This window comes from Manis pentadactyla, chromosome 4, assembly GCF_030020395.1.
Source record: "Manis pentadactyla isolate mManPen7 chromosome 4, mManPen7.hap1, whole genome shotgun sequence".
NCBI lineage: Eukaryota > Metazoa > Chordata > Mammalia > Pholidota > Manidae > Manis > Manis pentadactyla.
The window spans coordinates 175,953,863-175,981,818 of record NC_080022.1 but is presented as its reverse complement, the minus strand read 5'-3'; the positions used below and the strand labels follow the sequence as shown (position 1 = coordinate 175,981,818).

The window sequence follows — 27,956 nt, the reverse complement described above, 5'->3', positions numbered from 1 at the left end:
CCAGTGTCTTATCGGTCATGATTCTGTGGGTCGGGAATGCAGGAAGGGCTCAACGGGGCTAGGTGGTCTCTGTTCCGTGTGCCATTGCCAGTGCACTCAGATGTCTGGGACCTTGGTTCAGCTGCACAGGTAGCCTAGACTGCTTTACATGGAGACTGGGTTCTCGAGTAAAAGTGGACATGCAAATGCCTCAGAGACCTGGGCCCAGAAATCCTGAAGTCTCACTTCCACTGCAGTTTATTGGTGAAAGCAAGTCATGAGACCAGCCCAGAATCAGGGTGGGGAGGTAGACTCGACTCCCTGACAAGAAGACCGACGTGCATACTGCGGGGTGGGGAGACTCGGTGGCGGTGATCCCTCAGACATTCTGCCACAGCCTTGGCTCTGGCTACAATGGTTTTCAGCCCTCCAACATGTGGAATATACTCACCCCTTCCCAAGACTGCCAAAGCCCAGTCACAGCATCAGCCTCAAAAATCCAGCATCTTGTAATCTGCATGAGGTTTGGAGGTGGGCCGGGCCCCTCCTGATCTGGAGACCTCTGAGTTAGATATGTTAACCAGTCCCCCACCCCCAAGCACAGTGGTGAGACAGACAGGACAACTGCACTGACATTCCCATTCAGAAAGGGGAGGAAGGAGGGAAACTTACCAGTCACCAGTCCTCAGCGATGCTGGAGTCCATGTGCTTTCAGGTTCCCCTACTCCAAAGGCAGGAAAGATTCCTCGATTAGGGCCAGGCTTGCCCTCTGGGATTGGTTCCCCTAATACATTGCTCTCAGCAGCTCTTGGTCCTGCCTTCTAGAAGTCCCTTCCTTTCCATAAGAAATGGTTCGTATTTGTAGCTTTCTCAGTCTGTTCTTTGTCCATTGGAAGTTGGACGCCTAGAAGCTTTTTTTTTTTTTTTGGTACTTTGTCTATCTCTGGTCCTTTTAGTCCATACAGATATTATTCCTTTGAAAACTTTGTGGGCTTCCTGTGTGTCAAATTAAATTCTGCTTCATAGATGAAAGTCATACCCACAATCTCTCTACTTTGTGTGGTGGGACAACACTCTTACAGTTCTCAGAGCCCACTCACCTAGCAGAGGGTCTGTGAACTACTACCCTAAGTCTTTCTGAGGTCTTGAAGGGTTTTACAGCCTCACCCTTGATATGATCTTGATCAAACCATTTTTTTACTGGGTGCACGCTGGACTTGATCTTTGACTTAAAACCATTTTTTACATTGGGAATCTTCTCCAGCTAGAGCATCAGTCCTGGACCCTCTCTATTTCCCCTATATTCAGATAAAAAATGGAACGATTTCTTCATTAGCTTATCTGTCTTTATATCACACTCAGTTAACGAAACCATTTGGTACTTTCTGCATTCTGCCTGGAAATCTCCTTAGCCAGATCCAACAAGTTCATTAAGTACTTTTTTTCTATAGTCCAAGTTACTGCAAGCAATAGTCCTAATAATTCTGTCACAACTATGTGACCTGGGTCCCCCCTTTCAGCTTCCAGTAGCGGTTTCCTGTTGCTCTTTCAGTCTCCATGTCAACCTGTCAGCCTCTCTCTGCCACTTGGTCTCAAAGTCTGTGCCACATGTTTGAGCCTTTTGTTATAACACCATCCCAATTCTGGTGCCAATTTCTAATATCAGTCATCTGTTGCTATATAATAAACCACCCCAAAACTTAAGTGGCTGAAAACACCACCACAATATTGCTTATGATTCTGTGTCATGAGCTCAACAGCACAGCGGGGGTGGCTTGTCCCTTCCACATGCCATCAGCTGGCCTCATTCACACGTCCGAGATTTCACCTTTCCTCCTGGTGGCCTCTTTCTTTCCACATGGGTGGGCTGGACCTTCCCGGCACACAGCTTAGGGGGATTTGTCTGCTGTGACTCAGATAAGGCCAGCACCTCAGTAGACGCTGGGTCCCCCAGGTAACAACAGGCTGGTGTGTGTCCTCCAGAGTACACCATCACCATGTACGACACCAAAACCCGCGAGCTCCGCTGGAACGCCACCTACTTCGACTACGCAGCCTCCCTGCCTGAGGACGACATGGACTACAGTAAGTGTCTCTGCAAGGTTGGGTGGGTGCTTGTGGCCTACGAGGAAGATCGCTCCAGGAAGCTGGAATTTCCTTCAAGACACTCGTGGTCACCAGGTTCTGGACTCTCCATGGGCTTGTAGTAAATACTTCAGCAGTCAGTGATGAAGGCAGGAGCCTGTGGGAGAAGCGGGGCGGGGAACCCCAGTAAAATGGTTGCAAGTTCAGCCTGAGAGGAGAGAGGACGCTCTTTGTTGAGTCCCTTGGTGTCACAGAAGGAATTTACTCCAAGCCCGTGGGAAACAGAATTAAACAACAGCTTGTGACATAACCCACTCCCTAAAGGGGGCTCATTCCCTACTTATTTATTAGCAACTCAGTTGAAAACTAAAAACCAATTTTGCCATCTTAGTGCTGGTATCTGAAAGTTAGACAGAAATCTCCTCTGGTCAGATGTGGGCAGTATCAGTGGTCTGCTTTGACTTCCAGCTTGATTGATAGGTCTGAAATAGTTGCTATAAAATACCAGATTCGAGGCATCTGCATTGGCTCCTTTCTCCTCAGTACCTATAGCAAGAGTACTTCTTACTCTCACTACCTGTCTGGAATGCCAAAGAATGTCACCGAGTTAATTGCCTTTAAAAGTGATCCTATCTTTATAAACCAGGCAGCTCTCAGTGGCTTGATACTGTAGAGCATGCACAGGTTCATTGGAAAGCAGTGAAATTGTTTGGAGGAGGTCTGAGAATATTCTCTGGGAGTCTTGTTTCCTCTAGTTGAGTAACTGCAGCTTTCCTGGAGAGTAGAGGATGTGGTTGCAACATGGGGTGAGACCCAGCATGCTGTGTTTATTTGATCTGTACAGAGATGTCCCACTTTGTGTCCAATGGCGATGGGCTGGTGGTGACCGTGGACAGTGAATCTGGCGACGTCCTATGGATCCAAAACTATGCTTCCCCTGTGGTGGCCTTTTATGTCTGGCAGCGGGAGGGTCTGAGGAAGGTGATGCACATCAACGTCGCTGTGGAGACCCTGCGCTATCTGACCTTCATGTCTGGGGAGGTGGGGCGCATCACCAAGTGGAAGTACCCATTCCCCAAGGAGACGGAGGCCAAGAGCAAGCTGACGTGAGTCGGGGAGCTCAGGGTGGAAGAGGGCAGCTGTGACCCAGCCTTCTGGTGCTGCTGCAGAAAGGCACACCGTGTGCTGGAGGCCTGGCTCTGGGCCCACGTCTCTGAGACCACGAGGAACATAGCGAGCCAAGAAGCCTCATAATAGGAGAACTGGGGGCCACTCATGCTTTGAGAGTTCTTGAACATTAAACAAATTAAAAATACGAGGATAGGAAAGGGACTCTCATATAGCTACAGTAATTTGGGTGTATCTCAGATGGTGGAAAAATAAGAGATACATTTATTTTTTAACTTCCTGTATTTTCTAAATTTTTATTGCAAGTTATATTTGTTTTAAAAATCAGGAAAACTTATGATGTGGGTGTCTAAGACTCAGCAGGCTTCTGTTCTGCATCCACCTGTAACTAGCCAGTAACTCAGCCTTGCTGAACCTGTCTCCCCCTTTACAGAGCTGTGGAAAAGGTCACATAATGATAATGTACGTGAAAGTGTTCTCTAATTGTGCCACAACTTTCAAACATGAGGTGTTAAGGGAGGTTTTGAGAGTTTAGTAGATGGCTAGCCCCAAACTTCCTGTTCATGGTAACCAAAAGGTCTGGAGGTGTAACCCTTGCATTTTTATGCTGACACCACAGATGAAGTCAAACGCCCACCTGTTCCTTGATGCCCTGACAGGGACAGACCAGCCACCTAGGGGGCCAGAAGTTTCACCCAGATTGGAGTCTTGGGTGCATCCCTTTGCTTTAGGCATCCAGATTAACAGCTGACTGTTCTCAGAGTTCCTGTAGAACCTCTAGATCCTTTAGAACCACAGACAGAATGCCAGCAGCTCGGGTGGCAGCGTGCTGCTCAGGGCCTTCGTGGAGGCTTTGCAGTGGTGGCAAACATCAGTGTCGCCCGGTGGACAGGGCAAGTGGTCCTTCCTGCAGGCCACCCTGGTGCAGCCCTGCCATGTGCAGAGGAGGAAGCCAGGGCTGTGGTTAGGGGACTGGGAGGCAGTGAGGGGCCCTTGGGGCCTGCGGTCAGTCCTCCTGGTCCCCGGGGCAGTGTTCTTGCCCTCACAACCCCATTGCTCCGAGTGATAGGGGGTTAATCTGGTTATTCCTGTGGGTGGTATTTAGGGCTATGAGACTTCTCTCCAAAATCCCTCTTTTTGTGAGATCCAGGAATTAAATGTCTATGGAATGCATGTATTTGTTTGTCTCATAGGCCCACCCTGTATGTTGGGAAATACTCTACCAGCCTCTACGCCTCCCCTTCAATGGTACATGAGGGGGTCGCTGTTGTGGTAAGTCCATTACAGGGGACTCACAGTTGCAGCCTCCTAACCACTCCTGTTCGATTTTAGCAAAGGGTTCTGAATTATATATGAGCATCCTGTTGGTTAAGAATGAAAGACACAGATCTTAAATTCTCAAAATCAATTTCTACATATACCACATTTTACTTCATGAGGAAAGACACATGATACAAGCAGGTTCCTAAGCCTGGGAAGTGCTGGTTATTCCCCTTTGCTGTTGTGCTCGAGTCTGAACTGCCCTGGCTGGTGTTCACGGCCCTTCCCATCCAGCCCCACGGCGCCCTCCTGCCGCGCACACTGCCGCGTCTCTGAGGGAGGAAGCTGTACACTCCATCTTCTCCCTGATTTCCAAAAGTTCCCTGTTTGTCTTTCTTAACCTTTTGTCATGCTGCACCTCATGCTTCAAATGCTCTCCCTTCCTTTTTCCCGCTCAAATCCTTTCTGTCCTCCCATGACCTGTCCAAGCCGCCTCAGACCTCACCCACCTGCCTCGGGTGCTCCGAGTGTCTGACGCATCATGCTCCCCACGGGCTGCTGCTGTGGTCCTTCGCTTTAGGCATCCAGCTTAGAGCAGCCGACTGTTTCTCAGGGCATCTGTAGAACCTCTAGATCCTTAAGAATCACAGGACAGAATGGTGGTGGTTCTGGTGGCAGCTCGTTGTCAAAGCATGAACCGTTTGGCTGGCGTCCTCTGTCTTCCCTGGAGTCGGTCGGCTGCTCCCCAGAGCAGGGCAGCACCTGCTTCCTGGCAGGCGCCTGAGCCAGCAGCGGGCTTGGGGCTGGAGCTTATTCCGCCCTGGTCAGCTGCATCGGTTATGACAGCTGCTTCTCGCAGTGGCCTCTGGGAGGCTCACACAGGCCCTTCCCATTGCCCGGTTCCCAGGCATAAGAATTTAAAAAGATGTTCAGCACAGAGTCGTTGCATCCCAAGGGAGGAGCTTCTGCCCAGTCTTAGGGCCTGTGTGTCTCACTCTCACCGTCCTGGACCAGCCCCACCCCAGAAGTCGGGAGGTGCGGCCGTCCTTTTGGCACCAGGACAGTCCCAGGGAAGGTCTTCTGCCCGCCTGCAGGGCTGCCGGAGCCTCACTGCGCTTGTCTCCACAGCCCCGAGGCAGCACACTTCCCTTGCTGGAGGGCCCCCAGACCGATGGTGTCACCATTGGGGACAAAGGAGAGTGTGTGATCACACCCAGCACAGACCTCAAGTTTGACACCGGGCTCAAAGGGAAGAACAAGCTCAACTACCTGAGGAACTACTGGCTCCTGATCGGTAAGAGGTGGTTTCCCGTCGCCTCTGCGACAGCGTGCTGCCTCCTGGTGGGCAAAGGCCCACCTTGCCAGTTACGGGCCTCAACTCTGCCTCGTGCTCAGCGCACATCCAGTTTAGTCTTTCAGACCTTGGAATATTATTACTCACAGGAAAATAAACGGTAGCTGTGTTACCGAGTCAGTGCCCAAAAGTTGTTTGGTTAATGTTCCAAAACTCAAGTACTGAATAATGTAAAGTGTGCAATTATCTGACACACTGAATGTCTGTAATGTGCCAGGAAAACATTTCCATATTTCTCACAACGACCCGGTGTGAGGTGATCACCCTTGTTATTTCCACACAGTTAAACTGAGGTGAGTTCTGTGGAAGAATCCCCTTGGATTTGGTGGGGGGTGTTGGGTGGGGGGAGGGAGAGGAGAGTGTCAGAGACCCGGGAGGGGCTGAGGGTGGTGGGAGAGGTGGGGACTGGTCCTGGGTCAGGCAGTTTGCGGCAGAAGTCCCGGGTGTTGATGGGGGGGGTGTTCCTCTTTCCTTCTCTCCCACTGTTGCTGTCACCACTGGTGGCCCTGGGGTTGAACTGGAGCCCTGTCAGCCACAGAGATAGGAGGCTGAGGTGTGACAAATGAAGGCAGAGTCATGGGGGAGGAGCTGTGTCTCTGGCAAGTGCCCCAAGTAATTGGAGCAGGATGGAGTTTCCTTGAATCTGACTTCCCCTTTCTGTGTCTCTGCTCCCCACAGCCGCTACCCCCAGCACCGGAGGTAGTGAGATGGGGGTGCAGACCCAGGGCAGGGCGGGCGGGGGTCAAGGAGGTTTCTGCTCCCCATTCTCCCTCAGAGTAGCTGCTGACTGTGCCTGGCAGAGGAAGGGCAGGGCTGGGGGCCCCAGCAGGGCATGTGGAGGCAGTGGGATCCGGGGACGTGGGACTAGGTGTTGCCAAGAGGAAACTGGATGTCCTGGAGCCCTGATCACTCCCTTTGTAGTCCCCAGGTCTTATTCTTTGTTCATCCTGACTCCTGTAGGCATTTTTCTTTTAGGTAGTATTTTTACAAAATGGCAAAAAAAAGAACAAAATTTTACCTTTTTTAAACAGAAGTAGTTTGGAAAGCATGCGTGAATCCACTCACAGTGAGAAAAACCTGAGGAGCAGGCCATTAAAATGACAAGGCCACTTAGTTTTATGTACCAGTGAAAGAAAGCATAAACCACCAGTGTGGTTAAGAAGTGAAAAAAATTACTGGAAACAAAGGAAATGTGTATGTAAAACTATAAAAAAACATGGGGAAAAAGTCTTCCTGGCTCAGTTACAAAATTATATTCTTTTAAAATGGGAAGATTGTCCAAGAAAGAAAACCAGCAAAGTAAAACAGAGTAGTTAGGGAGGTATCCCCAGTTCTGAAGTCCCTTGTGAGGAACGCCACAGCTTGTTTTTAAATAAGGCAGTGGGACTACTTGAGAGTCTTTGTGGAAATGGAACCATAGGTAAGATGTGCCCTTTTATGTCCAGCTGTGTCCTTTGCTGTGGTTTTGTGGAAGATGTTAATGTGAATGTGGGGATGTCCTTAATCCTGGAAATAAATGAGTCTGCTTAAGTGTGAGTGCTATGGTTTATGGGTTTCCCCAGAGCAGTGGCCCTAAGCTGGGGTGCCCCTGGCTGCACATGGGAGCTTTGTGAAATAAGCGTGTGACCCCTGGAGGTCCTGATCTGGTGGGTCTGGGGCAGGGCCTGTACTACTTGCTCTGGAGCCTGGACAAAATCGCTGATGTCAAATAGATGAACCACCAAGACCCAGGTACTGTTTGTACAGAAGTGCCTCAGGGTCTCCTGATCACATTTATAGAGCAGCTCATCCAGAGTGTGAGCATGATGGTACTAAAGGCCCAGCTGTGGGAAGAAGCCTGTTCATAAGAGGGGGACCCGGGCCAGTCGCTTACAGGAGGAAGAGGGGACCTGGGCCAATCACTTCCATAGCCGTCTGTTGGTGGGAGCCCTACCAGAGAGCTGTGACTTGGAGCACTAAGTGGGCACTGGGGGTGGGGCAGGTGGGATACTGTGCCACAAGGTGGCATGTGGAAGGGCCACCCGATTGTCTCAGAGCGAAGGCCTCTTCCATCGGTGAGCCTCACAGATACCTAGAGATACATCAGATCCCTGGGCACCTCCAGCAAATGTGATTCAGGGCTCAGGGGTCTGAAGCAGGCCGATACATGAGGGAATCCTGCTCCACAGCAAATCATGTCTCAGAGTTCTTAGACAAAGGGAAACCAGTGGCTCTTCAAGGCAAATAAGGTTTCCCTTAAAGAACAGTGTTACGCTGTAGATGGAGAACTGACCTAAAGATAGAGAATTAAAGAGGATTTTTCCAGATCAGGAAATGCACATAGCTTGGACTAGTTTTTGTTTGTTTCATCTTGGAAATACATAATCATAAAATCTTCAGGAGATTTGGGAGGACTGTGGAAAGAGCACTGGGTGAGACCGGGCTGGGAGGGGTCTAGTTGCAGTGAGAACCAGAGGGAAAGCGTGTCTGGTGCTGAGAGCCAAGTGGGGACCTGGGGGGTGGGTGCTGGCTCTTTCGGGTGGCATGTGGAGTCAACTAATTTTAGAGACGGATTACCAAGCCATATCAAGTCCCAGTTCCTTTATTCAGGTTTGTCTCTCTTACAGTAATTTGCACACAGTAGATGCTCAGTAAACGTGTAGTGAATCCTAGGTAGTCTGGAGATGCAGGTGTGGAGGACAGTGAGCGCTGAGGTGATGGTGGTCCTCTGTGCATGGAGCAGATAAGTCCTGTCACTCTCTTATGAATAATTCACCACTTCCAGCTCATCTGTAGATAATAGGAGTAGAACTCCATCTGAGCAATTGAAACACCGAGATGGGAATTTGACACCCTTAGCAGGATGATGCTACAGGTAAGCACTGAAGGGAGAGCTCCTTGTACCCTTAATGAGGCTTCGTGATGCTTCGGCAGCATATAGCCTAGGTGAGGAGTTACCTGCACGATCAAAATGGATCCTGAATATTCTGATCCCTCTTGTGACAAGCACACTTCTTTGCTCCTCATTTTATGACTCAAAATACTGTATCACATCACGAGTAATGAAATTTCCTTTTTGGTGAGATTTGTCTGATAACTGCCTCTCATTTTATCCCACATTACAAATTGAGCGTTTGCCTTGCGGGCCCCTCAATGTGTAATTAGCTGTTACCTAAGTTTAGCATCTTGTGCTTCCAGCGCATGGGGAGCTGTGTTCATGGAAGGTTTTGTTTCCTCCCGTAGGACACCATGAAACCCCACTGTCTGCGTCTACCAAGATGCTGGAGAGGTTCCCCAACAATCTGCCCAAACATCGGGAAAATGTGATTCCTGCCGATTCAGAGAAGAAGAGCTTTGAGGAAGTGAGTGGGGAGGTGGATGGTTGGTTACCACTCTTCGATCAGCTTTGGGGGCTACAGTGTTTGCCGCGGCCTTTAGACCTGCACTGCACGTAGGAAGGAGGAGGAATTCACAGCAAATGACGATTAGTGATGGTGATGAGTGAGGGCTGGGGGAAAGGCAGCAGGGAAATGGTGGGGCTGTGGCTGGAGGGAGAGGGTAGCAGGGGTGAAGGCCTGGAGGAGGGACTGACCCTGCGTGTCTCGCTCAGGAGCTGAGGCAACAGGTCTGACCACCTCCAAGGATATCTATCAGTTAGGGAGCAGAGGGGAATGAGATCACCCGGCTACCAAGGAACCACGTTGCCAAGCTGTGAACACCCCTGGTGGTGGAGTGAAGAGTTGGTGCCGAGAGAGAGTGGAAGGCCTGGAGCTCAGGAAGCCAGGAGGGCCTGTTGAAAGTGGCCTGCTTTGGCTCCTGGTCTGGTGGGAGAAGGTTCAGCAGGGAGCCGGGGGGCCCACCCGGTAGTAGCTGCCCTCCTGCAGCCCTGGGGCAGTAGTGTGCTAGTCAGGGGCTCAGCTGGAGACAGGTGGCCCCCAGGTTAGGGGGACCTGAGGGGAGTTCAGCAGAGGGACTGTTCACACAGATGGGGACAGTTCCAGGGGCTTGCTCAGCATACTTGGGCCTGAAGTGGCAGGGAGGGAGTTGGAAGGGTCCCGGATGAGGAGCCTAGAGCTTCAGCTGAGAAACTCAGCAGCCCCACAGAACCGGATCTCATTCTGCTCCCTCTGTCTCATCTGCTGGTGTCCCAGTCGGAAGCCAGCCGGCAGGGCAGACTGATGCTCTGCCCATATGGGGCAGCCTTCTGGGGCACAGAGCAGGTGGAGAAGGCTGGGAGTGGCTCTGCAGGAGGAGTACAGACATGGCCTGTGGGGTAGGGGCGGGGGTCTGAAGGCCATTTAGGCTTGGCAGCTCCTGCCACCCTGCCCTGGGGGGGCCCTGCACTGACAAGGGCCTGGCTTATGGTCAGGGTCAGAAGAAGGTGAGAGTGGCTGATCTGGGGACAACAGTCATGACAAACTCACTTTACAGATTTAGATTTTATCCAGAGAGAAGGGAAAGGGAAATCGTATGGACATTTAAGATTCCAGGTCAAAGTCTCCGAGTTGCTCATTATCTCTTGAGGTCAGAGAAATACATTCAATCCTAAGACAACATTCTTAGCTAGCATTGGTGCTCTAATATTTTGATTTTATTAGAGTCACTCATATTCATTATTGAACACTTAGAAAATAAAACTGTAAATAAGAAAATAAGACAATACTCTTAATCTGTAACCAGAGATAGCCACAGTTGAGATTTTCTTATCTAGTCATCCGATCTTGAAGAATTTTTTTAAAACTCATTAAAATGCTCCAAGGTCCATTTACATGCTTATAAGGTTTTTTTAACAAACATACTTGAGCAAATACAGCCAAATGAGTGTTGTCCCTGGTCACATGCTCAGCAAACATTCCTCAGCTGCCTGCTTCACACAAGCCATGCTCCCCTCCAGCACACACACACACCGTACACTGTGGGAGTGGGGGCGGCTGGAGGGTGAGAGAAGGACACGGTGAGCAGAAGTGGGGGTGGAGAAGGTGTGAGCACATGGTGGGGGCCACCCCTGCGCTCACCCAGGAGGCTGTGTTCCTTTCACTGGGCAAACAGTGATAGCACACCTGGACAATAACAGTGCACCTGGAATACGAGGTGTTTGAGAATGAATAAGTGCATTTTTTCTAGACTGTTCTTGAAGCCCTAAAGATACTGAGGTGCTTGGACAGAAGGACCACTTTTCTCTGATTTAATTCTGGGCTTCTAAACACAATTTTTCAAAGGGTTCTGATGCTTTTTCAAAACTGAAAAATAGCGGGACACTTGAATGATTTTGTGTTTGGAGTTGCACTGAATGTTTATAAGCAACGTAAGAACGCTGCTTTATTACTCTTTAGTCACGTGTGCTTATGTGTGGTTTTCCTTTTTAATGTTGAAACGGTAATATCAAATTGACTACCACCCTTATCACCAGCATTTGTACAGATGATTTCAGAGTTTTCCCATATTGCAAATCTACCATCAAAGGAGGAAGTTAGGAAGTTTTTGCCTTCAGTGAGGGTTTTTGAAAGAATATGGATCTGAAGGCACTTCCAAAACTACTATTCCTAAAACTGTTTTTGAGTAATGATAGCATAACTGCAGTCAGCGTATGGCCTCTCAAGGAAATTGGTTTGAAGAAGGCAGTGAATCTGGCTTTGTGATCTTTAGTGAGCTTTAAAAAAATCTAACACATTTCACAGTATTGTCATTCCAGGTAAATAGTCATTGCTTCTCTTGATTGGCTCATTTATATCTGACTAGAAATTTTGCAGTGATGTAGTCACTCTTTCCCAAACCAGGTTATCAGCCTGGTTGACCAGAGTTCAGAAAATGCGCCTACCACCATTTCTCAGGATGTGGAAGAGAAGTTCACTCACGCCCCCGCCAAGCCCGAGGCCCCCGTGGACACCGTGCTCAAAGACATAGCCACCATCATCCTGAGCACCTTCCTGCTCATCGGCTGGGTGGCCTTCATCATCACCTACCCCTTGGTAAAGCTCTGTGCTTTCCCTCCACCTTCCTGAATGTTTCTGAACTTCTCTGCCTGTCACCCGATGTCAGTGAGCTCCAGACAGAAATGGCAAGCAAGCAGATAACATTTCTTTTCACATTTAAGAGTCAGTATTTGCTTATCTTCAAAAACTTTGTAATTAAAGAGACACTAGCTTCTCAGGAAAGGATAATTTTGTACCAAACATCCGAGAGTTAACCGACTGTAAAGGCCGACTTTTAAATCTTGCTTGCAAGTCGTTTTGAGTAGTTAACTGTATTTTCTTTTTTAAGAACAGGTATAATGGATGAAAATGCATTTAACTTTCCTGCCTTACAAGCTGCTTGTTAGAGAGAGCTAGGGTGAAGATGGCCACATGGTAATTCCTTTGATTATCTAGTTGGAAATAATTGAGCTTAAATTATATAGTTTAGTAGGCTGTGGCTCAGATAGAATATTCTAGAGGAATATTCCTTTATCCAGAGCATTGAAATGGTATCACCTGAGAGTACAAGTGCTTGGGAAGCTCATGTTCCCAGGAATGTTAAGGACAAACCCTTTGTGGCACTTCGCATTTGTCAAAATGGGTTCACATGCATTGTTTTGTTTTGTGTTTTTAACCTCACACAGTCCTCTGAGGTCATTATTAACTTATCCCCTACCCACAAATGAAGAGACTAGGCTTTGAGAAGTTAAGCAACTTTCCCAAGGTTACTCAACTAGTAGATGGCACTTCCAGGGTTTCAACTCAAGAGTAACAGCAAGAGCAAATGCAGAAACTCCCAGGGGGTCTCTGGCGGCACACTCGTCCTTTTAGTCACCTCCCCGCATGTGGGTATAATAACTGTAGGTTGTTGCCCCTTCAAATTATGGAGTAACCTTTTCAGAATAAGTGAAAGGAGTGTAGGGCTGTGGGGAAGGCAGTGTGATGAAAGGGGGGCACGGGACCTTGGCCAGGCTCCCCGTGTTTCAGTCCCACCCTGCCACATCTTGACTGTGTGGCTGTGGGCAGATGGCTGTGCAGTACTGAGCCCTGGCTGCCTCTCTGGATTGCTGACCACCTGGGCACTAGTCTGTCAAGTGACTCACGTTAATAGACAGCAAGCCCAGGTCTCCCCCGAACCCACCACACTCTCGGTCCCCTGGTAACATTCTTCCTGTTTGGTTTCACTCTTGCAACAAATCCAAGACTTTCATAAAAGTCCCAGAATTTTGGAATTGAATCCCCTCCATCTGGCTGCCTTCCCACTGGTCCTGTCCCGCCCTGTGGGGTCACGTAGAGTGCACCTCCTTCCTCTGCCACAGGGAGCCTCCGCCTGCCATTCCCTGGATGTGTCTCTCTTCCCAGAGCATGCATCAGCTGCGGCACCAGCAGTTCCAGAAGGAACTGGAGAAAACCCAGCGCCTGCAACATCAGCAGCTGCCCTTCCACCCGCCTGGAGACAGCGCTCAGGACACGGGGCTCCAGGACTCGTCCGGCCTGTACTCTGAGAGCTCAGGCGCCAGCAGCCCCAGCACATCCCCCAGGGCCTCCAACCACTCGCTCCACTCCAGTGGCTCCACCTCCAAGGCTGGCAGCAGCCCCTTCCTGGAGCAGGACGACGAGGGTAAAGCGGGATTTCCCTCCCATTTAACATCTCCTGCCAACTGTAAAGCACCATGTCCTTCCTGGGAGTCTCCATGGATCATGAAGTGCCATGTCCAAGGGGTCACTGTATTCTCACCTAAGTCCCTCTCATCCCAGGTGCTGGGCTTCTGCCCCATCCTGTGGCCTCTCCCCATCAGAGGGCCTTCTCAGGGCCTCCCTGGCCTTCCCTCCATCTTGCTCCACCAGGGCTGTGAGTCACTGAGCAGAGAGAGAGGTGCGTGCTCGGCTGTGTGGCCTGGAGCATTTGCACAGCCAGCTAGTGGCCAAGTGTAAGAGTGCGGCTGTTGACCCGCCTGCTCTGGAGGTGGACTCAGGCCGGGGTCGGCCAGTCTGAGGGGGTTGACGCAAGCCAGCACAGGAGACCTCAAGAGTCCTGAGCCTCAAGCTGCAGACTCTGCTGCTGGTCCGTCTGTTTCACACACCCACCATCACCACCTGAATGTGTCAGGTGCAGGTGCACCGAGAATCCCTGTCCTCAGGAAAGTTGTATGTCATAAATTCTCACCGTGTGTAAAGGCAGGAACACAGGGCAGGGCCAGGGGAGGCAGCGACCTTGGGTGTGAATGGGGAATGGACCCAGCGGCTCTTGCTCTTGGGGCGTGGGTGGGCTGGGCTGGAGCCTCTGAGATCCCATCTCTTGCCTGAGATCAGAAAGCTGTAGCCATTCTGCCTCAAGTTGGTTTAGGCTATCTTCTTTTCCCTGTTTTGTCCCAGATGAGGAAATCAGCGTGGTGATGGTTGGAAAAATTTCATTCTGTCCGAAGGATGTCCTTGGGCATGGAGCTGAGGGCACAATTGTGTACCGGTGAGTGGATTGGAGAGCCCTGGGACCTCACCTCCTGTTTGAGTGCTTGTCAGCTTGCAGGTGCCAGGCCAGGCTCCAGGGGCACAGCAGGGTCATAGGGTCATAGTGGTGACCAAGGCGGAAGAGTTCTGCCTCCAGGGAGAGGAGTGATGACCACAGGCTTCCTGGTGGTTGGTCGGTGCCCCTGGGCTATGAGACTGACAAGGTGGCCATTGCGACAGAGAAGAGCACGATGGGTCTCCTCGCATTTCCACAGCCCGACTTGCACCTCCAAATCCCACCTCGATCTTTGTCTTGCAGGGGCATGTTTGACAACCGTGATGTGGCTGTCAAGAGGATCCTTCCCGAGTGTTTTAGCTTCGCAGACCGTGAGGTCCAGCTGCTTCGCGAATCAGACGAGCACCCCAATGTGATCCGCTACTTCTGCACGGAGAGGGACAGGCAGTTCCAGTACATCGCCATCGAGCTGTGCGCGGCCACCCTGCAGGAGGTGGGTGCCAGGTCAGCTTGGCCACAGCCTCCCTTCTCCCAGCAGCTGGGGTGTGGCTTTAGGGACTACTGACTTATTTTTCTTTTATTTCCTTTTATTAACTTTACTGAAGTTACAATGCAGTGTACCAATTTTAAGTGTACAGTTTTGATACTGTACATTTTGACAAGGATACATATACCCATGTACCACAAACAATCAAAATGGAGAGCATTTTTATCACCCCAACTTCAGCCTACCTGCGGCCGTTCTTGATTGTGGTTGGCGTCTCTCTCTGCCTCCGGGAAAGCTGGCCAGTCTTCCTCGTGGCTGGGTGGGGCTGGTGTGGGCTTGGGGGACGCTGGTTGGTGGCTTGAGGTGTTAAGATCCTCTGGCTAGCCCCTTCGGTTCAGTTTTCAGGCTCACTGTGAAAATCTTTCATATCATTTGGCTTCACTTGTAGGTTTACTGTATGAGGCAGTGAACTTGAGTCTCTTGCCCTCTGATCTCTCGTATCATAAACTAGTCAGTCAGCACTCTTGTTTAAGTTAGCCTTTGATTTTAGGAGAAAGTCTGCTGGAAAACGTGGATTTAGAATATTGTCAGTAAAGCTTCCCTTTTCTTTCTTAAAGTAGGATTTTTTAAATGAGCAAATGTTACTTAAAGCAAAGAGCTGCAGGCAGGAGTTTCTAAATAAAAGTGAATCACTTAAAAAAGAGAGAGAGAGAGAGAGAGAGAGAGTGCGCTGAGGAGCCAAGTCCGGAGGGCTGCGTGCCGTGACTGGCCATCGTGTCTCTTGCAGTACGTGGAGCAGAAGGATTTTGCCCACCTTGGCCTGGAGCCCATCACCTTACTGCAGCAGACCACCTCGGGCCTGGCCCACCTGCACTCCCTCAATATTGGTGAGAGCCTTCCCCTTGCCAGGCTGTGGTCCGGGTGGGGTGCTCGCTTGCTCAGGTGGACCTTGCCTCTCTTGAAGCTCTTCGCTGCATTGCTGGTGTGCAGGTGGGGTTTTAGATGGTCTTTTGACAAGTTATATAAGAATTTGAGGAGGACTCTTACCCAGTTGCAAATCAGAACCTGTAGAGGTGGCAGCGGGTCTGAGGAGGGGGCACTCCCGTTGCACAAGGAGGCCTGATGTTGCTCAAGGTAAATACTGGACTAATCTGGAGTTTTGTGTTAGTTCATAGAGACCTGAAGCCCCACAACATTCTCCTCTCCATGCCCAACGCACACGGTAGGATCAAGGCCATGATCTCCGACTTTGGCCTCTGCAAGAAGCTGGCAGTGGGCAGGCACAGCTTCAGCCGCCGTTCAGGGGTGCCTGGCACAGAAGGCTGGATCGCTCCGGAGATGCTGAGTGAAGACTGCAAGGAGAACCCCGTGAGTAATGGGCTCAGCTCTGGGCAAACTGCAAACCAAGCCTCTTGTTTCTCCAGGAGTCAGAGGCTCCAAATCCGAGACTCAGGGGCTGGAGCGTGTGTAGCTGGAGAATGATGCGTCGGTAACAGGTCTTCTATGTGAGCAGCATGCTGCTGGCGTTTTCCACATTGTCTCATGTTCAGAAGAATGAAAGGGGCAAATGTGGGCAGTTGTCTGTTTTTTTCTCTACTCTTCCAATCACTTCTCCCCCTGTTTTAGAAAACTGGGAAATCAGGACTTGCATAAAGTGAACAGACTTCCAGTTTTTATTCTTTCTTAAATTTATTTTTGTTTTCTCAACTTTTTATTTGGAGAATTTTCGGACATACAGAAAGTCAAAAAACTGTTTCAGTGCATACATTTCTACCTCCAACTAGACTGAACATTTGTTAACATTTTCCACTTTCTTTCTGTTTGCTGGCATCCCCGCCCCTCACCCTTAAATACTTCAGCACATGTCTCCCCAAAACGAATACATTCTACCTCCTAACACTGTATCGTTATCACACCTCAACAGTGAATACTGTTTCCATGATCTCTAATATTCAGTCCCTGTTCAGACTCCCCCAGTTGTTCCCTAGTGTCTCTTTATAGAGCTGACTTTGTAAAACAGGACCCAGTCCACTGCCTTGCATTACATTTCATTATTTCTCTTTTAATCTGCTACCGGCCTCCCAACCTTTTCATTCCTGGACAGTACAGGCAAGTCTCTGCACCGTGCCCCATTCGGGATTTGCTTGCTCATTTCCTCGTGAGGGTGTTCAAATTGCATGTCTGTTCTTGTACTTCCTGTGATCTAGAAGTAGGTCTAAACCCTTAACTGGAGTCAGGTGAGATGTTTTGGGCACGAACGGTCCCAGGACGCAGGATCAGGGGGGACAGAGGGCAGGCTGTACCGTTATTATTGTGCCCCTGCCAGTGATGCCCACTTGGCTCTCCTGGCTCAGGTGGTGACCACTTTTCACTCCACTGCAAAGGTACATTTTCCCCTTTGTTGTTGGTACTGTGTGGCTGGTACCTTGGCACGGTGTGAAGATGCTGTTTACCAACAGTCATTCACCCTCTGGCTCCGCAGTCTTTGACTGTCCTTGCCTAAATCACTTAACTCTGGAAATTCTTCTATGCTTATTAGCTGACATTTTTCTGTAAAGAGGGGCTTTATTTTTACCCCCTATTACTTTTTGAAAATCTCCATGGACTCACAGATTTTTTAAAGGGTTATACTCCACTGTTGTTCTTATTTTTTTCTTTCTTTAGTTCTATTTTTTGGGGGGCCGTACTCCTTTTAATACACAGATTGTTCCAGATTTGGCCAACAGAAGCCCGTCAAGCTGGCTTCTGCCTCCTTTTCTAAGAGCTCATGCATGTCTGAGCACCTTGTTTTCTAGCATAACAAGACGTCAGAGATTACTTCTCTCTTCCCGGATCCAGACCTGGGTGAATCAGCCAGCCCCAAATAGATTAGAAATGATAGAGCCCTCTTACCCAGTTCACTGGGTAACAGCCAGTCCTTTAATCAAAAAAGTCAGTTATGATAGAGAATTATAAGAAAATACATGTATACCTTAAACATTTTAGTTTAACTTAAAGCAAGTAAGTGATTCTTAAAGGAACAGAAATCTTTGATGGTAGGTTAAGGTTTCTTCTTCTAGTCTGGGTCCAACAGAATGGAGTTGTTCGTTTTCTCCCTAGCATAATGCCACTTCTGTGACTTCTAGATGGAGACTTGGACATTTCAAACACCTCCTAAGCAATTTGAGAGCAGAATCCCAGCTTTAAACTCATTATGTCCCTTATAGTTGAGTCTCTGCATCGAATTCCACAGAAGTTTTTGCAGCCACTCCCTTTTATTGAGTCTTTTCAAAACCTCAGCTTATCTCAGAGTTGGTGGCACATGTATTTTATATGTTTATGGAATATTTAAATCACAAGAACAAGTGGCAGTAATTTTGGGAAAGCACATAACTGAGCATGGAGATGGGTTGGTGGGAGCAGAGGGACCCAGGCATGCAGGTGAGCATTTCAGTGGTGAGGATGCTGGGGATGTCAGGCAATGTGGGCTTCAGAAAACGGGGACCAGAGAATGCTACAGGGGTCATGAGTCGCGGTCAGTAGGTGCTTCACTTGTTTGTCCCGTCCCGATTCTGCATCCACCTCAGGAGGATTCTGATGAGGTAGAATAAAGGTAGTTAGCCTGCGTCTTACCCTAGTTTGTCACTATCCAGCGGTGACCCGGGCTTGTCACTGAACCCTTCTGTCCACGTCTTCATCTGGGGATGAAGATTCGCTCTGCTTGCTTCCCAGGGCAGTTGTGAGGGTGAACAGCGGCACAGTGTTAAAGGCGCATGTTCCCCACTGCGGAACGCAGGTCCCAGGTTTCTCTCACTAGATCCTCATGTCATCTGAGGGAGAGTCTAAGTAGTGGGGCCTCACAGTGGGGACCCAAGGCACACTCAGGGGTCCTCCCACTGTGACACCCCAGGTAGCACAAGCTGGAAGTCAGACATGCACATTTCCCCAAAGAGAAGCTCTCCTACAGACAGGGAATGGTTTCATAGGGTAAGTGAGAGGCATTGTCCGATCGCATCAAAAACGACCTTTCTGGAAACTTGTCAGATTCTTTCTAGGGCTATCTATGAACCAAAAACCATTTTATTAATTTATTATTAGAGTTTTAAGACATTTGTATGCAGGCACCATTCTAGGCCCTAGGGTTACAACAGGGAAGCAAATGCACAGAAAGCCTGCCCGCCGGGAGTTCTGTGCTATTTGGGAAAAATGACTGACAGCTGGGAGAGCGCCTCCCGTGGGCCAGGCACCAGTCACAGCCCATTTCCACGTAATGCTCAGGATCTTCGTGACAACCCCTGCGGGGCGTACCACTGCTGCCTTGTTCCTGCAAGGAACATTTGAGCACACAGGCACAGAGCGGGCAAGGGGCTCCAGAGCCCACGTTCTCCACTGTGAACACCAGCCCCCATGCGGCACCCCTCAGGGCCGTTAGCCGACTGTCCCAGCGCCCTGTCACGGGGGCAGAAGTGGCAGTGCCACTTTCCCCTCGGCCGCTGAATGAGAACGAGACTTCTCCAGAAGGCCTCACACCCAGTGTTTCTCCCCAGACCTACACAGTGGACATCTTCTCGGCAGGCTGCGTCTTTTACTATGTGATTTCTGAGGGCAGCCACCCTTTTGGCAAGTCCCTGCAGCGGCAGGCGAACATCCTCCTGGGCGCCTACAGCCTCGGCTGCTTACACCCCGAGAAGCACGGTGAGCGGGCCCAGGGCGGGCGGGGTCAGGAGCGACTCCTCAGCTGCCCGGGTGGCCTCGCAGGCAGGGATGGTGCCGGCTCTGTGCCCCAGAGGCCCTTCCTTCCAGCTGCTCACCCTGTGGGCCTCAGGGAACTGATGACCCCTTCAGAGCTGGTGGAGGCTGAGCAGGGTTATCCTTGGAGCAGCACCTTCTAACCCAAGCAGCTCCGAGGTTCCTTCAGGGCACCCAGTTACCTGTGTGACCTGGGTAAGGGCCCCTTTGGGGACTTGCTTTCCAGTTTATGACTTGTGAAGGCTGCATAAGCTGAGGTCCCTCCTGCACCAGTGTTCAGGAAGACAGTCTGTGCTCTGTGAACGGGACTTCCTGTGTGGGCCTGTGGTCAGCAGGTGCTGTCTGGGCTGGGGACAGACGGGCTGGGGCCCCGCTTCCCAGGCAGAGTGGGGGTGGGGGCAACAGCCTTTCTTCTTGACTTCAGGGTTTCCTGTGTTATAATTGGCCCATGGCACCCCTGTACTTAACCGCCTTTTTAAAAAATTTAACTTACTATTTTGCCTACGGATTAATTTTCCTTATTCCCTATAGAAAAAAATAGATTGGCATAAAGGCCATAATTCCATGTATACAGTGATGAAGACTGCTGTTCACACCTTGGTATATATTATCCTGATCACCTAGCTAGACATGTATGCATATTTTTATGAAAAATGAGGTTAAGTACTACATACTGCTTTGCAACGTGCTTGTTTTTTAACCTCGGCTTGAATTATCTATCCACATCAACCCATATTCAGCCAGGGCATCATTTTAATAGCTCCCAGTCCAGCAAATGGAGGCACACAGCATGTTACCCAAACCTCTGATACTGGGTGTTTCTCCCAACACACGTTTTCACAAACTGTGTGGTGAGGGCTGTCTGAATTAGCTAACATCTTGTGCAAGTTCTTCATTACATTATTGGAGGGTGTGCACACCATCCCGGGTGTCCCGCTGGGGCTGGGGGTCCTGAGTTGCTTGTTGATTCTCCTCCTGCAGAGGACGTCATCGCCCGGGAGCTAATAGAGAAGATGATTGCGATGGACCCGCAGAAGCGCCCCTCAGCGAAGCACGTGCTGAAGCACCCCTTCTTCTGGAGCCTAGAGAAACAGCTCCAGTTCTTTCAGGTAGAGGTGCTTGCATTCTTTCAGAACCTCTTGTTACCAGGTTCCTTTCTCTGAAAGAAGGCTTGGCTCCATCTGTCTTTTCTAAAATTGTTGAATGAGGAGTGATGACTTCCCACCTTTGATCATGCCCTGTTTCACTGGTAGGCAAAAAGCACAGGATGCAAATCAAAATTGAGCTTTTTGGGGGGTTCATTGATGCATATAGATTGCACACGTGGCTCTGTGTGGAATGTAGTATGTGTGCATGTGTAAACACAGGTAAGATGTTCAAGGTCTGTGGACAGGTGTGCATCTGTGGCACCCCTCTGCTGTGGAGACAGTCTGTGTGGGCCTCTCTCAAGTGAGCAACAGGCATGGCTGCCCTGAGGGGGAGAGTTAATGGGTTGAGGGAGGCAGAAGGCCTGCTGCCCATCTCTGAGGCTTCGGAGGATATAGCAATGACTTCTGTGACATGGCGTATCAACCCTCTGGCTTCTCGATACACTGACCATCGTCTGCTGCCCTTGTGACCCTCTTAGGATGTGAGTGACCGAATAGAAAAGGAATGCCTGGACGGCCCAATAGTGAAGCAGCTGGAGAGAGGCGGGAGAGCCGTGGTGAAGATGGACTGGAGGGAGAACATCACTGTCCCCCTGCAGACAGGTGACCGGGCGGGAGCCCAGAGGGGAAGTGCGGGCAGAGGCATTTCATGAGCAGCAGCATGTCTATGAGCAGACGTGTAGATGCAACTCCAGGCTGTTTGCAAACAGTTCAGACAGTTTCACTGAAGTGTGTTCTTGACTTTTGTCGCTTAGAGTGACAGGTGAGTGACAGGTATCAGGCTCTTAGTGGTTTTCTTGATATGGGTGTGGTCAGGAGGTAGAATTCAGACTCAGTCTGGGGAACGTGCTCCTGTCAGCCAAGTGTGGGGTCATGTTGTGTCAGTCTGATCACTGAGTCCCCAGGAGCCCCCAGAGTTGTTTCCTTTTGAAATGGGTTTGTTACATCTCATTCCTTGTTTTTTTCCAGATCTGCGTAAATTCAGAACCTACAAAGGTGGCTCGGTCAGAGACCTCCTCCGGGCCATGAGAAACAAGGTGGGGGGTGTGAGCACTGGGTAGGGCGGGCGGTCCCACGGAGCCTTCCTCTGGGTCCTGCACCCACACTGGAATCTGACCTAGCAGGGGCTGGGGGGCCTTAGCTGGAGTGGACAGATCGGGCTGTTTCTTCCCTTGCCCGGGTTGTCTTTAGGGAAGTAGAGATGAGGCACCCTGCTCTGGGAAGCAGGCTCTGATGCCGGTGTCCTCTCTGGTCTCTGCCGACTTGTGCGGTGCCCTCTGCCTGCCTGATACAGACTCCCTTTCACAGGGACCTGCCCACATGGGGCCTGGCCACAGCCACTCTTGTGGGGAGGCCCCTCCCTGCTCTCCTTACGCTGGGCCTTGCCCAGCCTCCGAGGCTTCCTCCTGGGTGAGGGGAGCAGGTGAGGTGAGCGGGAAGGAATGCTGGGTGCACAGACCCTTCTTCCTTTGCAGAGCCAGCTCACATTGTCCTGCTTGAGCAAGAGGCTCTGTCCCTAGCGTTTCAGGGCTTTCTAACTGCTGGCCTCCCTGTCTGTGTGTCCGCCCTGTTCGCAGAAGCACCACTACCGGGAGCTCCCCACGGAGGTGCGGGAGACCCTAGGCTCCCTGCCCGACGACTTCGTGTGCTACTTCACGTCGCGTTTCCCCCACCTCCTCTCACACACCTACCGCGCCATGGAGCTGTGCAGCCACGAGAGGCTCTTCCAGCCCTACTACTACTGCCATGAGTCCCCAGAGCCCCAGCCCCCGGTGACTCCAGATGCCCTCTGAGGCAGGGCGGCCCTCCGTTCTGGAGGCCTCGGCTGTGACTGAGGGCCTGGTCTCTGCAAGCCAGAGCCCCATGCCTCCTGGCCTAGCGGGGAGACCAGGCTCCCAAACCAAGTGCCTTGAGCTGCCCACTCTGCAGTCAGCGGAAGATGATGCTGACCCCCGGAAGTGGGAGATGCGACCTCTCCTGACCGGAAGGGAGCTGGGAAGGTGTTGACCATGAAAGCTTTATAATCAGGGGACCTCTGCAAAGCCTGTCCCAGAGGCAGTGGAAGGAGCTCCCTCTGCCCTCTGGGTAAACTTGCTTCTGACGTAGGTTTCTTTTTCAGCTCCCTGTTCAAAGTCAGTCTACGGGCCTGTAAGGAAGGGAGTGGAGGGAATCAAGTTTAGCCTACATGCCGGGACCAGGAGCATCTCTTCAACCAGCTAGACTGAGGTGCATAAGTACAGCCTCTGCCAGAAGAGGGTCTTGAGAGGGGAGGGTGCTGTGGCGAGGAAGATGTCAGAGGGTGTCTTTCCTGGAATCTGAGCTGCCCCAGGTCACCGTAACCAGTGTATCCTCAGGGCAGCAGGAGTGCAGTGTTGGGGCAGGTCAGCTCCGCACACTGGAAAGTGAGGCCATGTCTGCAGGTCTCTTGGGAACAAAGAGGACGGGTGCTCCGTTCAGAGGCACCTGTGGCCTGGTGCACTCATGGCCCAAATGGTGGCCTTCAGTAGATTTGTGCCCTGGGCCACTTGGGGATGTTTAGGAGCATTTGGGGACAGGAAGTGATAAGTTCATTGGCCATCAAGAGGAGCAGCTAAGACCCAGGCAGGGATGGGCCTGTGGGACTGGAAGAGAGCAGGCTGAATGGGATACTCACAGCTGCCCCGTGAGAGCCTCGGGTCACCAGTGATGAGGCTCCTGTCCCTGGGGCCAGCGGTACTGGCAGTGGGGCCAGGAACTGAGGCCAGGGTCACCATGTGCTTCATGGGTGGGCTCTTATGTTTTTCTTGGTAGATTGTAATAACTTTATGTTTTGATCATGCTGTAGAATGCTATGTTAGCATAAGTAAGCTAAACTTAAAGCTTCCTCTTGAAGAAGAAATACAAGATCTAGAATACATCTTCTATTTTGTGAGGTACCGAAAGTTCCTATCCCCTCCAGAAAGAATGTTCATATCTAGGTCATTCTCTATTGCTGGAGGAAAACATGATAGCACTATTTGCATGTGTTAAACAACTTCAAAGTAATGTTCTCTGAATTATGTCAATTCCATGGCTTTGTCCCCTAGAATTGGTATAATTTTCAACTTAGTTTCAGTCAAAAAAATGTCTTTTCTCTACCGAGAGCCTTAACAGTTAAACGCGATCTGGGTGCCGTATAGGAAGCGTTTCCCTGTACTTCCTTCAGCGGGTGAGGGGATCACTGCAGTTCACTCCTGGGGACCTCAGAGACTCCTCTCAGGAGACCCATGTCGCTGCCTGACAGAGACACCGCTGTTCCTTTTTCTTCAGAGGCTTTTTTGTATGAGGGCCGCTCACCGGAAGCATTCATGCTCTCCTCGCAGAGTTGTTTCCTTCCTTGCACAGTCAGTCACTTTCTTCCTTAAACCAATGTTCTCCACACCTTTAGACCTCATCGGTCACCTCATTTAGACCTCGGATCCTCGGCGCCCCGTGGTTGGCTCTGTGGTGTCTTCTACCACGCCCGCCATCTGTTTTCCGGACTCTTCCTCCCCTGCTCTCATCACTGGGGCCAGTGCCCTTCGCCAGGTGGCTCTGCGGGTCCCTTTGCCGCCGGGCCTGAGGTGGAGAGAGTCAGGCGGGGAAGGCACCAGGAGGTACTCAGCAGGACCATGGGCTCCCTGTGCCGCTGCCCTGCGCACAGCTGCCGCTGCATGTCCCCCAGAGCAGCCCCATCTTTGTCTGCAGCCTGGGTTTGTGTCCTGCGCTGCTTTGGCGCAGCTCATCTCTGTGACAGCTTTTTAAAGAATGCCTTTTCTGCTTATCATGTTAGTTTCTGACCACCCAACTTTCTCAAACCCACATTTCAGTGCATTTTATTTGAGCACCTACTGTATGACCTGGACAGGATTCTGGGCAGTGGGGACGCAGAGTGAGCCAGATAGGCAAACCTCAGCATGCCTGTCATGGGAGAGGCAGCCAGAAATAAATCTCAGGGCTCTGCAGAAAACCCAAGTGGTGGTCAAGGGTGTGCATACGGGGTTTGCACCTCCTCTGTCTTAAAGCTGCCCATATCCCACAACATCTGGACCTGGTCAGGTCGCCTTCTGTTCATCTCTGTCCATCACCTTTAGGGACCCAGGCCCTTGTGAGTCCTTCAGGCGGTTGGAAGAGGTCTCGTGTGGGAACGTACCATGAAAACACCTGGGGCATCAGCTGGTGTATCCTGTCCTGGTTTCCTGTTAAGCTCACTGCAGTGGGAAGGTGTCTTTCTTTTGTGAGAATAGGGTTCTTCAGCCTTGTGCACCCTGTTTGTCTTTAGTACAGTTCCTGGAAGGCTGCTCAACTTTTTGTAAGTTTGCTGACCTCACTTTTAAGATGGAATTTAGTCACATCTATTAGGAATCCCAAGGACACTATAATTTATTTTACTCTTGTGTTGAACCTTGTATTGAATCTGTCTTTGGCACACTTGCTGGAATTCCTCTCGCTTCTTTGAGTCTTTCTAATTTCAGTTTATAAAGAGCTCCAGTGGTATTAGACATCAGAGCATGCACACTTTTGGGGATCACTGGTGTTACTTGGTAAGTCTCTAAACGATCTCTTGGCTAACATAAAATCCTGGGCTGCCAAGGTGCCCTATCCCCTCCCCCCCTCAGTGTAATAGTTGCCATAAGTTCTTCCCAGGGAGACGTCACTCTGACCTGTTACATGTATTATGTTGAGAGATCCACAGGTTAGTGAGTCCAGCAAAGTGTCTTCTTCCACCAATTCTAGAAGAAAGGTTCTTATCAGAGTTAAGCCTCATCTTCTTGGTAAGGTTTTGTATGAACGGACTCATTCGTCATTGCAGATCATTCTCACTGCAGTAAAAGAGATGAATTGGTCGTTAATCTGAGCTCTCTGGGGCGTGGAGGGGCCTTTGGGTTGTAGGGCTTTCTCCTCTAGGCCACTTCTTTTCACAAGTTGGACTCTGGCCAGGTTTGGATTTGCCGAGACCGCCCCTGTTCTGCACCTCTGTTCATTGCCCTTGTGGAAGGTGGGCTGGGTCTGCTCTTGTGGCCTCCTGTGCTGGAAGGCTGGACAAAGAAAGTACAGCACACCTTAAGGAGCCCCTTAGATTCGCTTTAACTTTCTGCCCATTTAGTTTCTGAAATCCCTTTTCTTTGTCGCCAGCATTTCTTGTCCTTGCCATCCCCTCACTGCCCTAGAGCAGTCATTTTAGCTAAGTGTGGCCTGTCATTGGCTTTCCTGGGAGAAGGTCTTCAGGTGACCCAGACAGACGAGCCAAAATTCCGCCTCTCAGGATTGGACCACTCTCTTTTCAACCAAAGTGTTCACTCCTCCTTAGGAAACAGTGATTTCCCGTGAGTAATTCTGGTTCAGATATTTTTATCAGCCCTTAAATGCTTTCTGTGTTTATTGGAAAACCAACAAAGAATAATGCATCTGCAATGAGTCTCCTACTGGAGCAGCCTTAACAGCACTTCAGCCAAAGTCCCACCCCACTTGCCTTGCCTGGCGCTCTGTTTGGTGGGTACAGTGTTCCTGTTCAGTATCCCAAAAGCTGTGACGGGGGTGTCCCCACTTACCTAGAAAGCATTACCAGTCAACCATGTGGCATTCTCAGATGCAAACTTTATGTAGTGTTCTTTTTGCAATGACCTATTTATTTAATCTATTTATATTTATTTAATTTTTACTCTGAAGTGTATCCACTTACAATGTCACTTGCTCAAAGCACATCAGATTTGTTGTGGATAACGCCTCTGACCATTTTAAAACTGGAAAAGGTAAAGTTATGCTGTTTCCTTCCATGCAATGGATGCCTTACAGTAGTTTTATCATTTAAGGGTGAATAATTTGGTCAGGGTAAATATGTTGATTTTTACGTGATTTTTTTTTTTTTAACTTCTGTTCCATTATGTCTTCTCTGTGGATGGTTAGTTGTTTAATGGGTATGTGTTAATTGTGTGATACAGTCCTCTCTGTGGAACCTAAAATCCTTTTCTTAGCTTTATATTTTATAAATTGCCAGATTGTACAATTTTTATGTGTATTTTTAAGCTTGATGTGAGGGTAATTAAGTTAAATGGCCTATTTTTGTACCTCCTGTACAGTTTTGTAATTCTACTGATTGATAATGGCATCCTACGTTGAGCCAACTACGAATAAAAGTAGTTTTAGGTTTGGAAGCCAACTTTGCCTTCTTAAAGACTTGGCCGCCGCTCTCAGACAGAGGGGGTCTGGGCTGTCCTCATGGGTGGGGGTCTGGATGGTGGGGAGAGCAGCAGGCTCAGCGGGTGAAGGGGCAGGGGTGGGGGTGCGGTTACCTGCCGGTGTCCGCATCAGGGCCCAGAAGGCTACTGCAGCCTCCTCAGCGGTGGTGGGAAGAGGGCCTTTGGAACACTGCAGGAAGTCCCCAAAGGTACTGATTTGGGCTGAATTCCAGGCCTAGTTGTGAAAAATAAGCTCCAGCAGAGTGTGGGGCAGGTGTGCAGAGAATAGGATACTGGGTCAAGAAATACGAGGGGAGAAAAACCACTGAGGGAACTCAGCCTGCCCGGGCTTGGGGAGCCACAACTTGAGCCCATCAGGAGCACCTGATATGTCAGCCTGTGACCCAGCAAACGCTGCTGCTTGGGGCTTAGGGTCCTACCACTGAGCTTTCTCCTTCCCTGCCCCATCCCCTCTGTGGAACTGGAGGAACTCTGCCCACCAGGAAGGGGCCGCTCACAGGACCACCGCAAGGGCCCTTCAGCCTCTGTGACAGCATAGGTGGGCTGGTTCCTTCTCCACCCACCACACCCCACTCCCCCCTGACCCCTTGCCAACTAGGCACTGCGCTGGGGCATCCTGTGCCCTGATCATACACTGGCCTTATTCCTCTCTTCCTGAAGACCAGTGTTTCCCAGGATTTGAAACACTGAACACTTTAGTGAGAGACTGGCCAGACCCTTGGCCAAGGACAAAACTCAGGTCATGAGCCTATGTCTGGGCCAATTATCTGTGGGCGGAGGGAGCAGGGCTCGTGAGAACATGACAGTCCCCAGGAAACCACGTTGACAGATGGCAGGGATTGGAGGAGACAGTTTCCAGAAGCAGGAGGCACAGGAACTGCAGGACAGTCACTGGGTAAGCCTGGCCTCTAGAAAGGTTGGCAGGCAATCCCAGCAGGGGTTCTTCCCCATCCCCTCCTCCCTTTGCCTCTGCAAACCCACCGTCCCCTTCCCAGGCCTGCATGGTGATGTGGATGAAGCCATAGAAGCGTGTTCACTAGTTTGCCCACAGGCAACACAAAGCTGGAAAGAGAGACTAATCACCATGTGATTCGTGATCCAGTCAAGGTTCCAGAAGATACTGAGCAGCAGGAATGCTGAGCCCAAACCCAGGAGGTGATGAGATGCCCTGCCTTGGCATTAACACTGGGGCT

The 27,956-nt window shown here is 50.4% G+C and overlaps 1 protein-coding gene across 2 annotated transcripts in view; it reads left to right on the top strand.

Moving 5' to 3' along the window:
* ERN1 (endoplasmic reticulum to nucleus signaling 1) overlaps positions 1-26,718 on the top strand; it is a 73,616-nt gene extending 46,898 nt beyond the window's left edge. Inside the window, exons 7-22 of one of the 2 annotated variants that reach the window (XM_036899730.2) lie at positions 1,963-2,064; positions 2,909-3,170; positions 4,386-4,464; positions 5,581-5,746; positions 9,029-9,147; positions 11,563-11,754; positions 13,102-13,360; positions 14,116-14,206; positions 14,507-14,696; positions 15,478-15,577; positions 15,859-16,058; positions 19,217-19,364; positions 20,400-20,527; positions 21,046-21,169; positions 21,536-21,603; positions 22,144-26,718. In XM_036899730.2, coding sequence (XP_036755625.2) covers positions 1,963-2,064; positions 2,909-3,170; positions 4,386-4,464; positions 5,581-5,746; positions 9,029-9,147; positions 11,563-11,754; positions 13,102-13,360; positions 14,116-14,206; positions 14,507-14,696; positions 15,478-15,577; positions 15,859-16,058; positions 19,217-19,364; positions 20,400-20,527; positions 21,046-21,169; positions 21,536-21,603; positions 22,144-22,359 — 2,444 coding nt within the window. In that variant the 3' untranslated portion in view covers positions 22,360-26,718. Of the gene's footprint in view, positions 1-1,933; positions 2,065-2,908; positions 3,171-4,385; positions 4,465-5,580; positions 5,747-9,028; positions 9,148-11,562; positions 11,755-13,101; positions 13,361-14,115; positions 14,207-14,506; positions 14,697-15,477; positions 15,578-15,858; positions 16,059-19,216; positions 19,365-20,399; positions 20,528-21,045; positions 21,170-21,535; positions 21,604-22,143 lie in introns of both variants that reach the window. The other variant, XM_036899732.2, reaches the window with a different exon arrangement.
* The last annotated feature ends 1,238 nt before the right edge of the window (positions 26,719-27,956 follow it).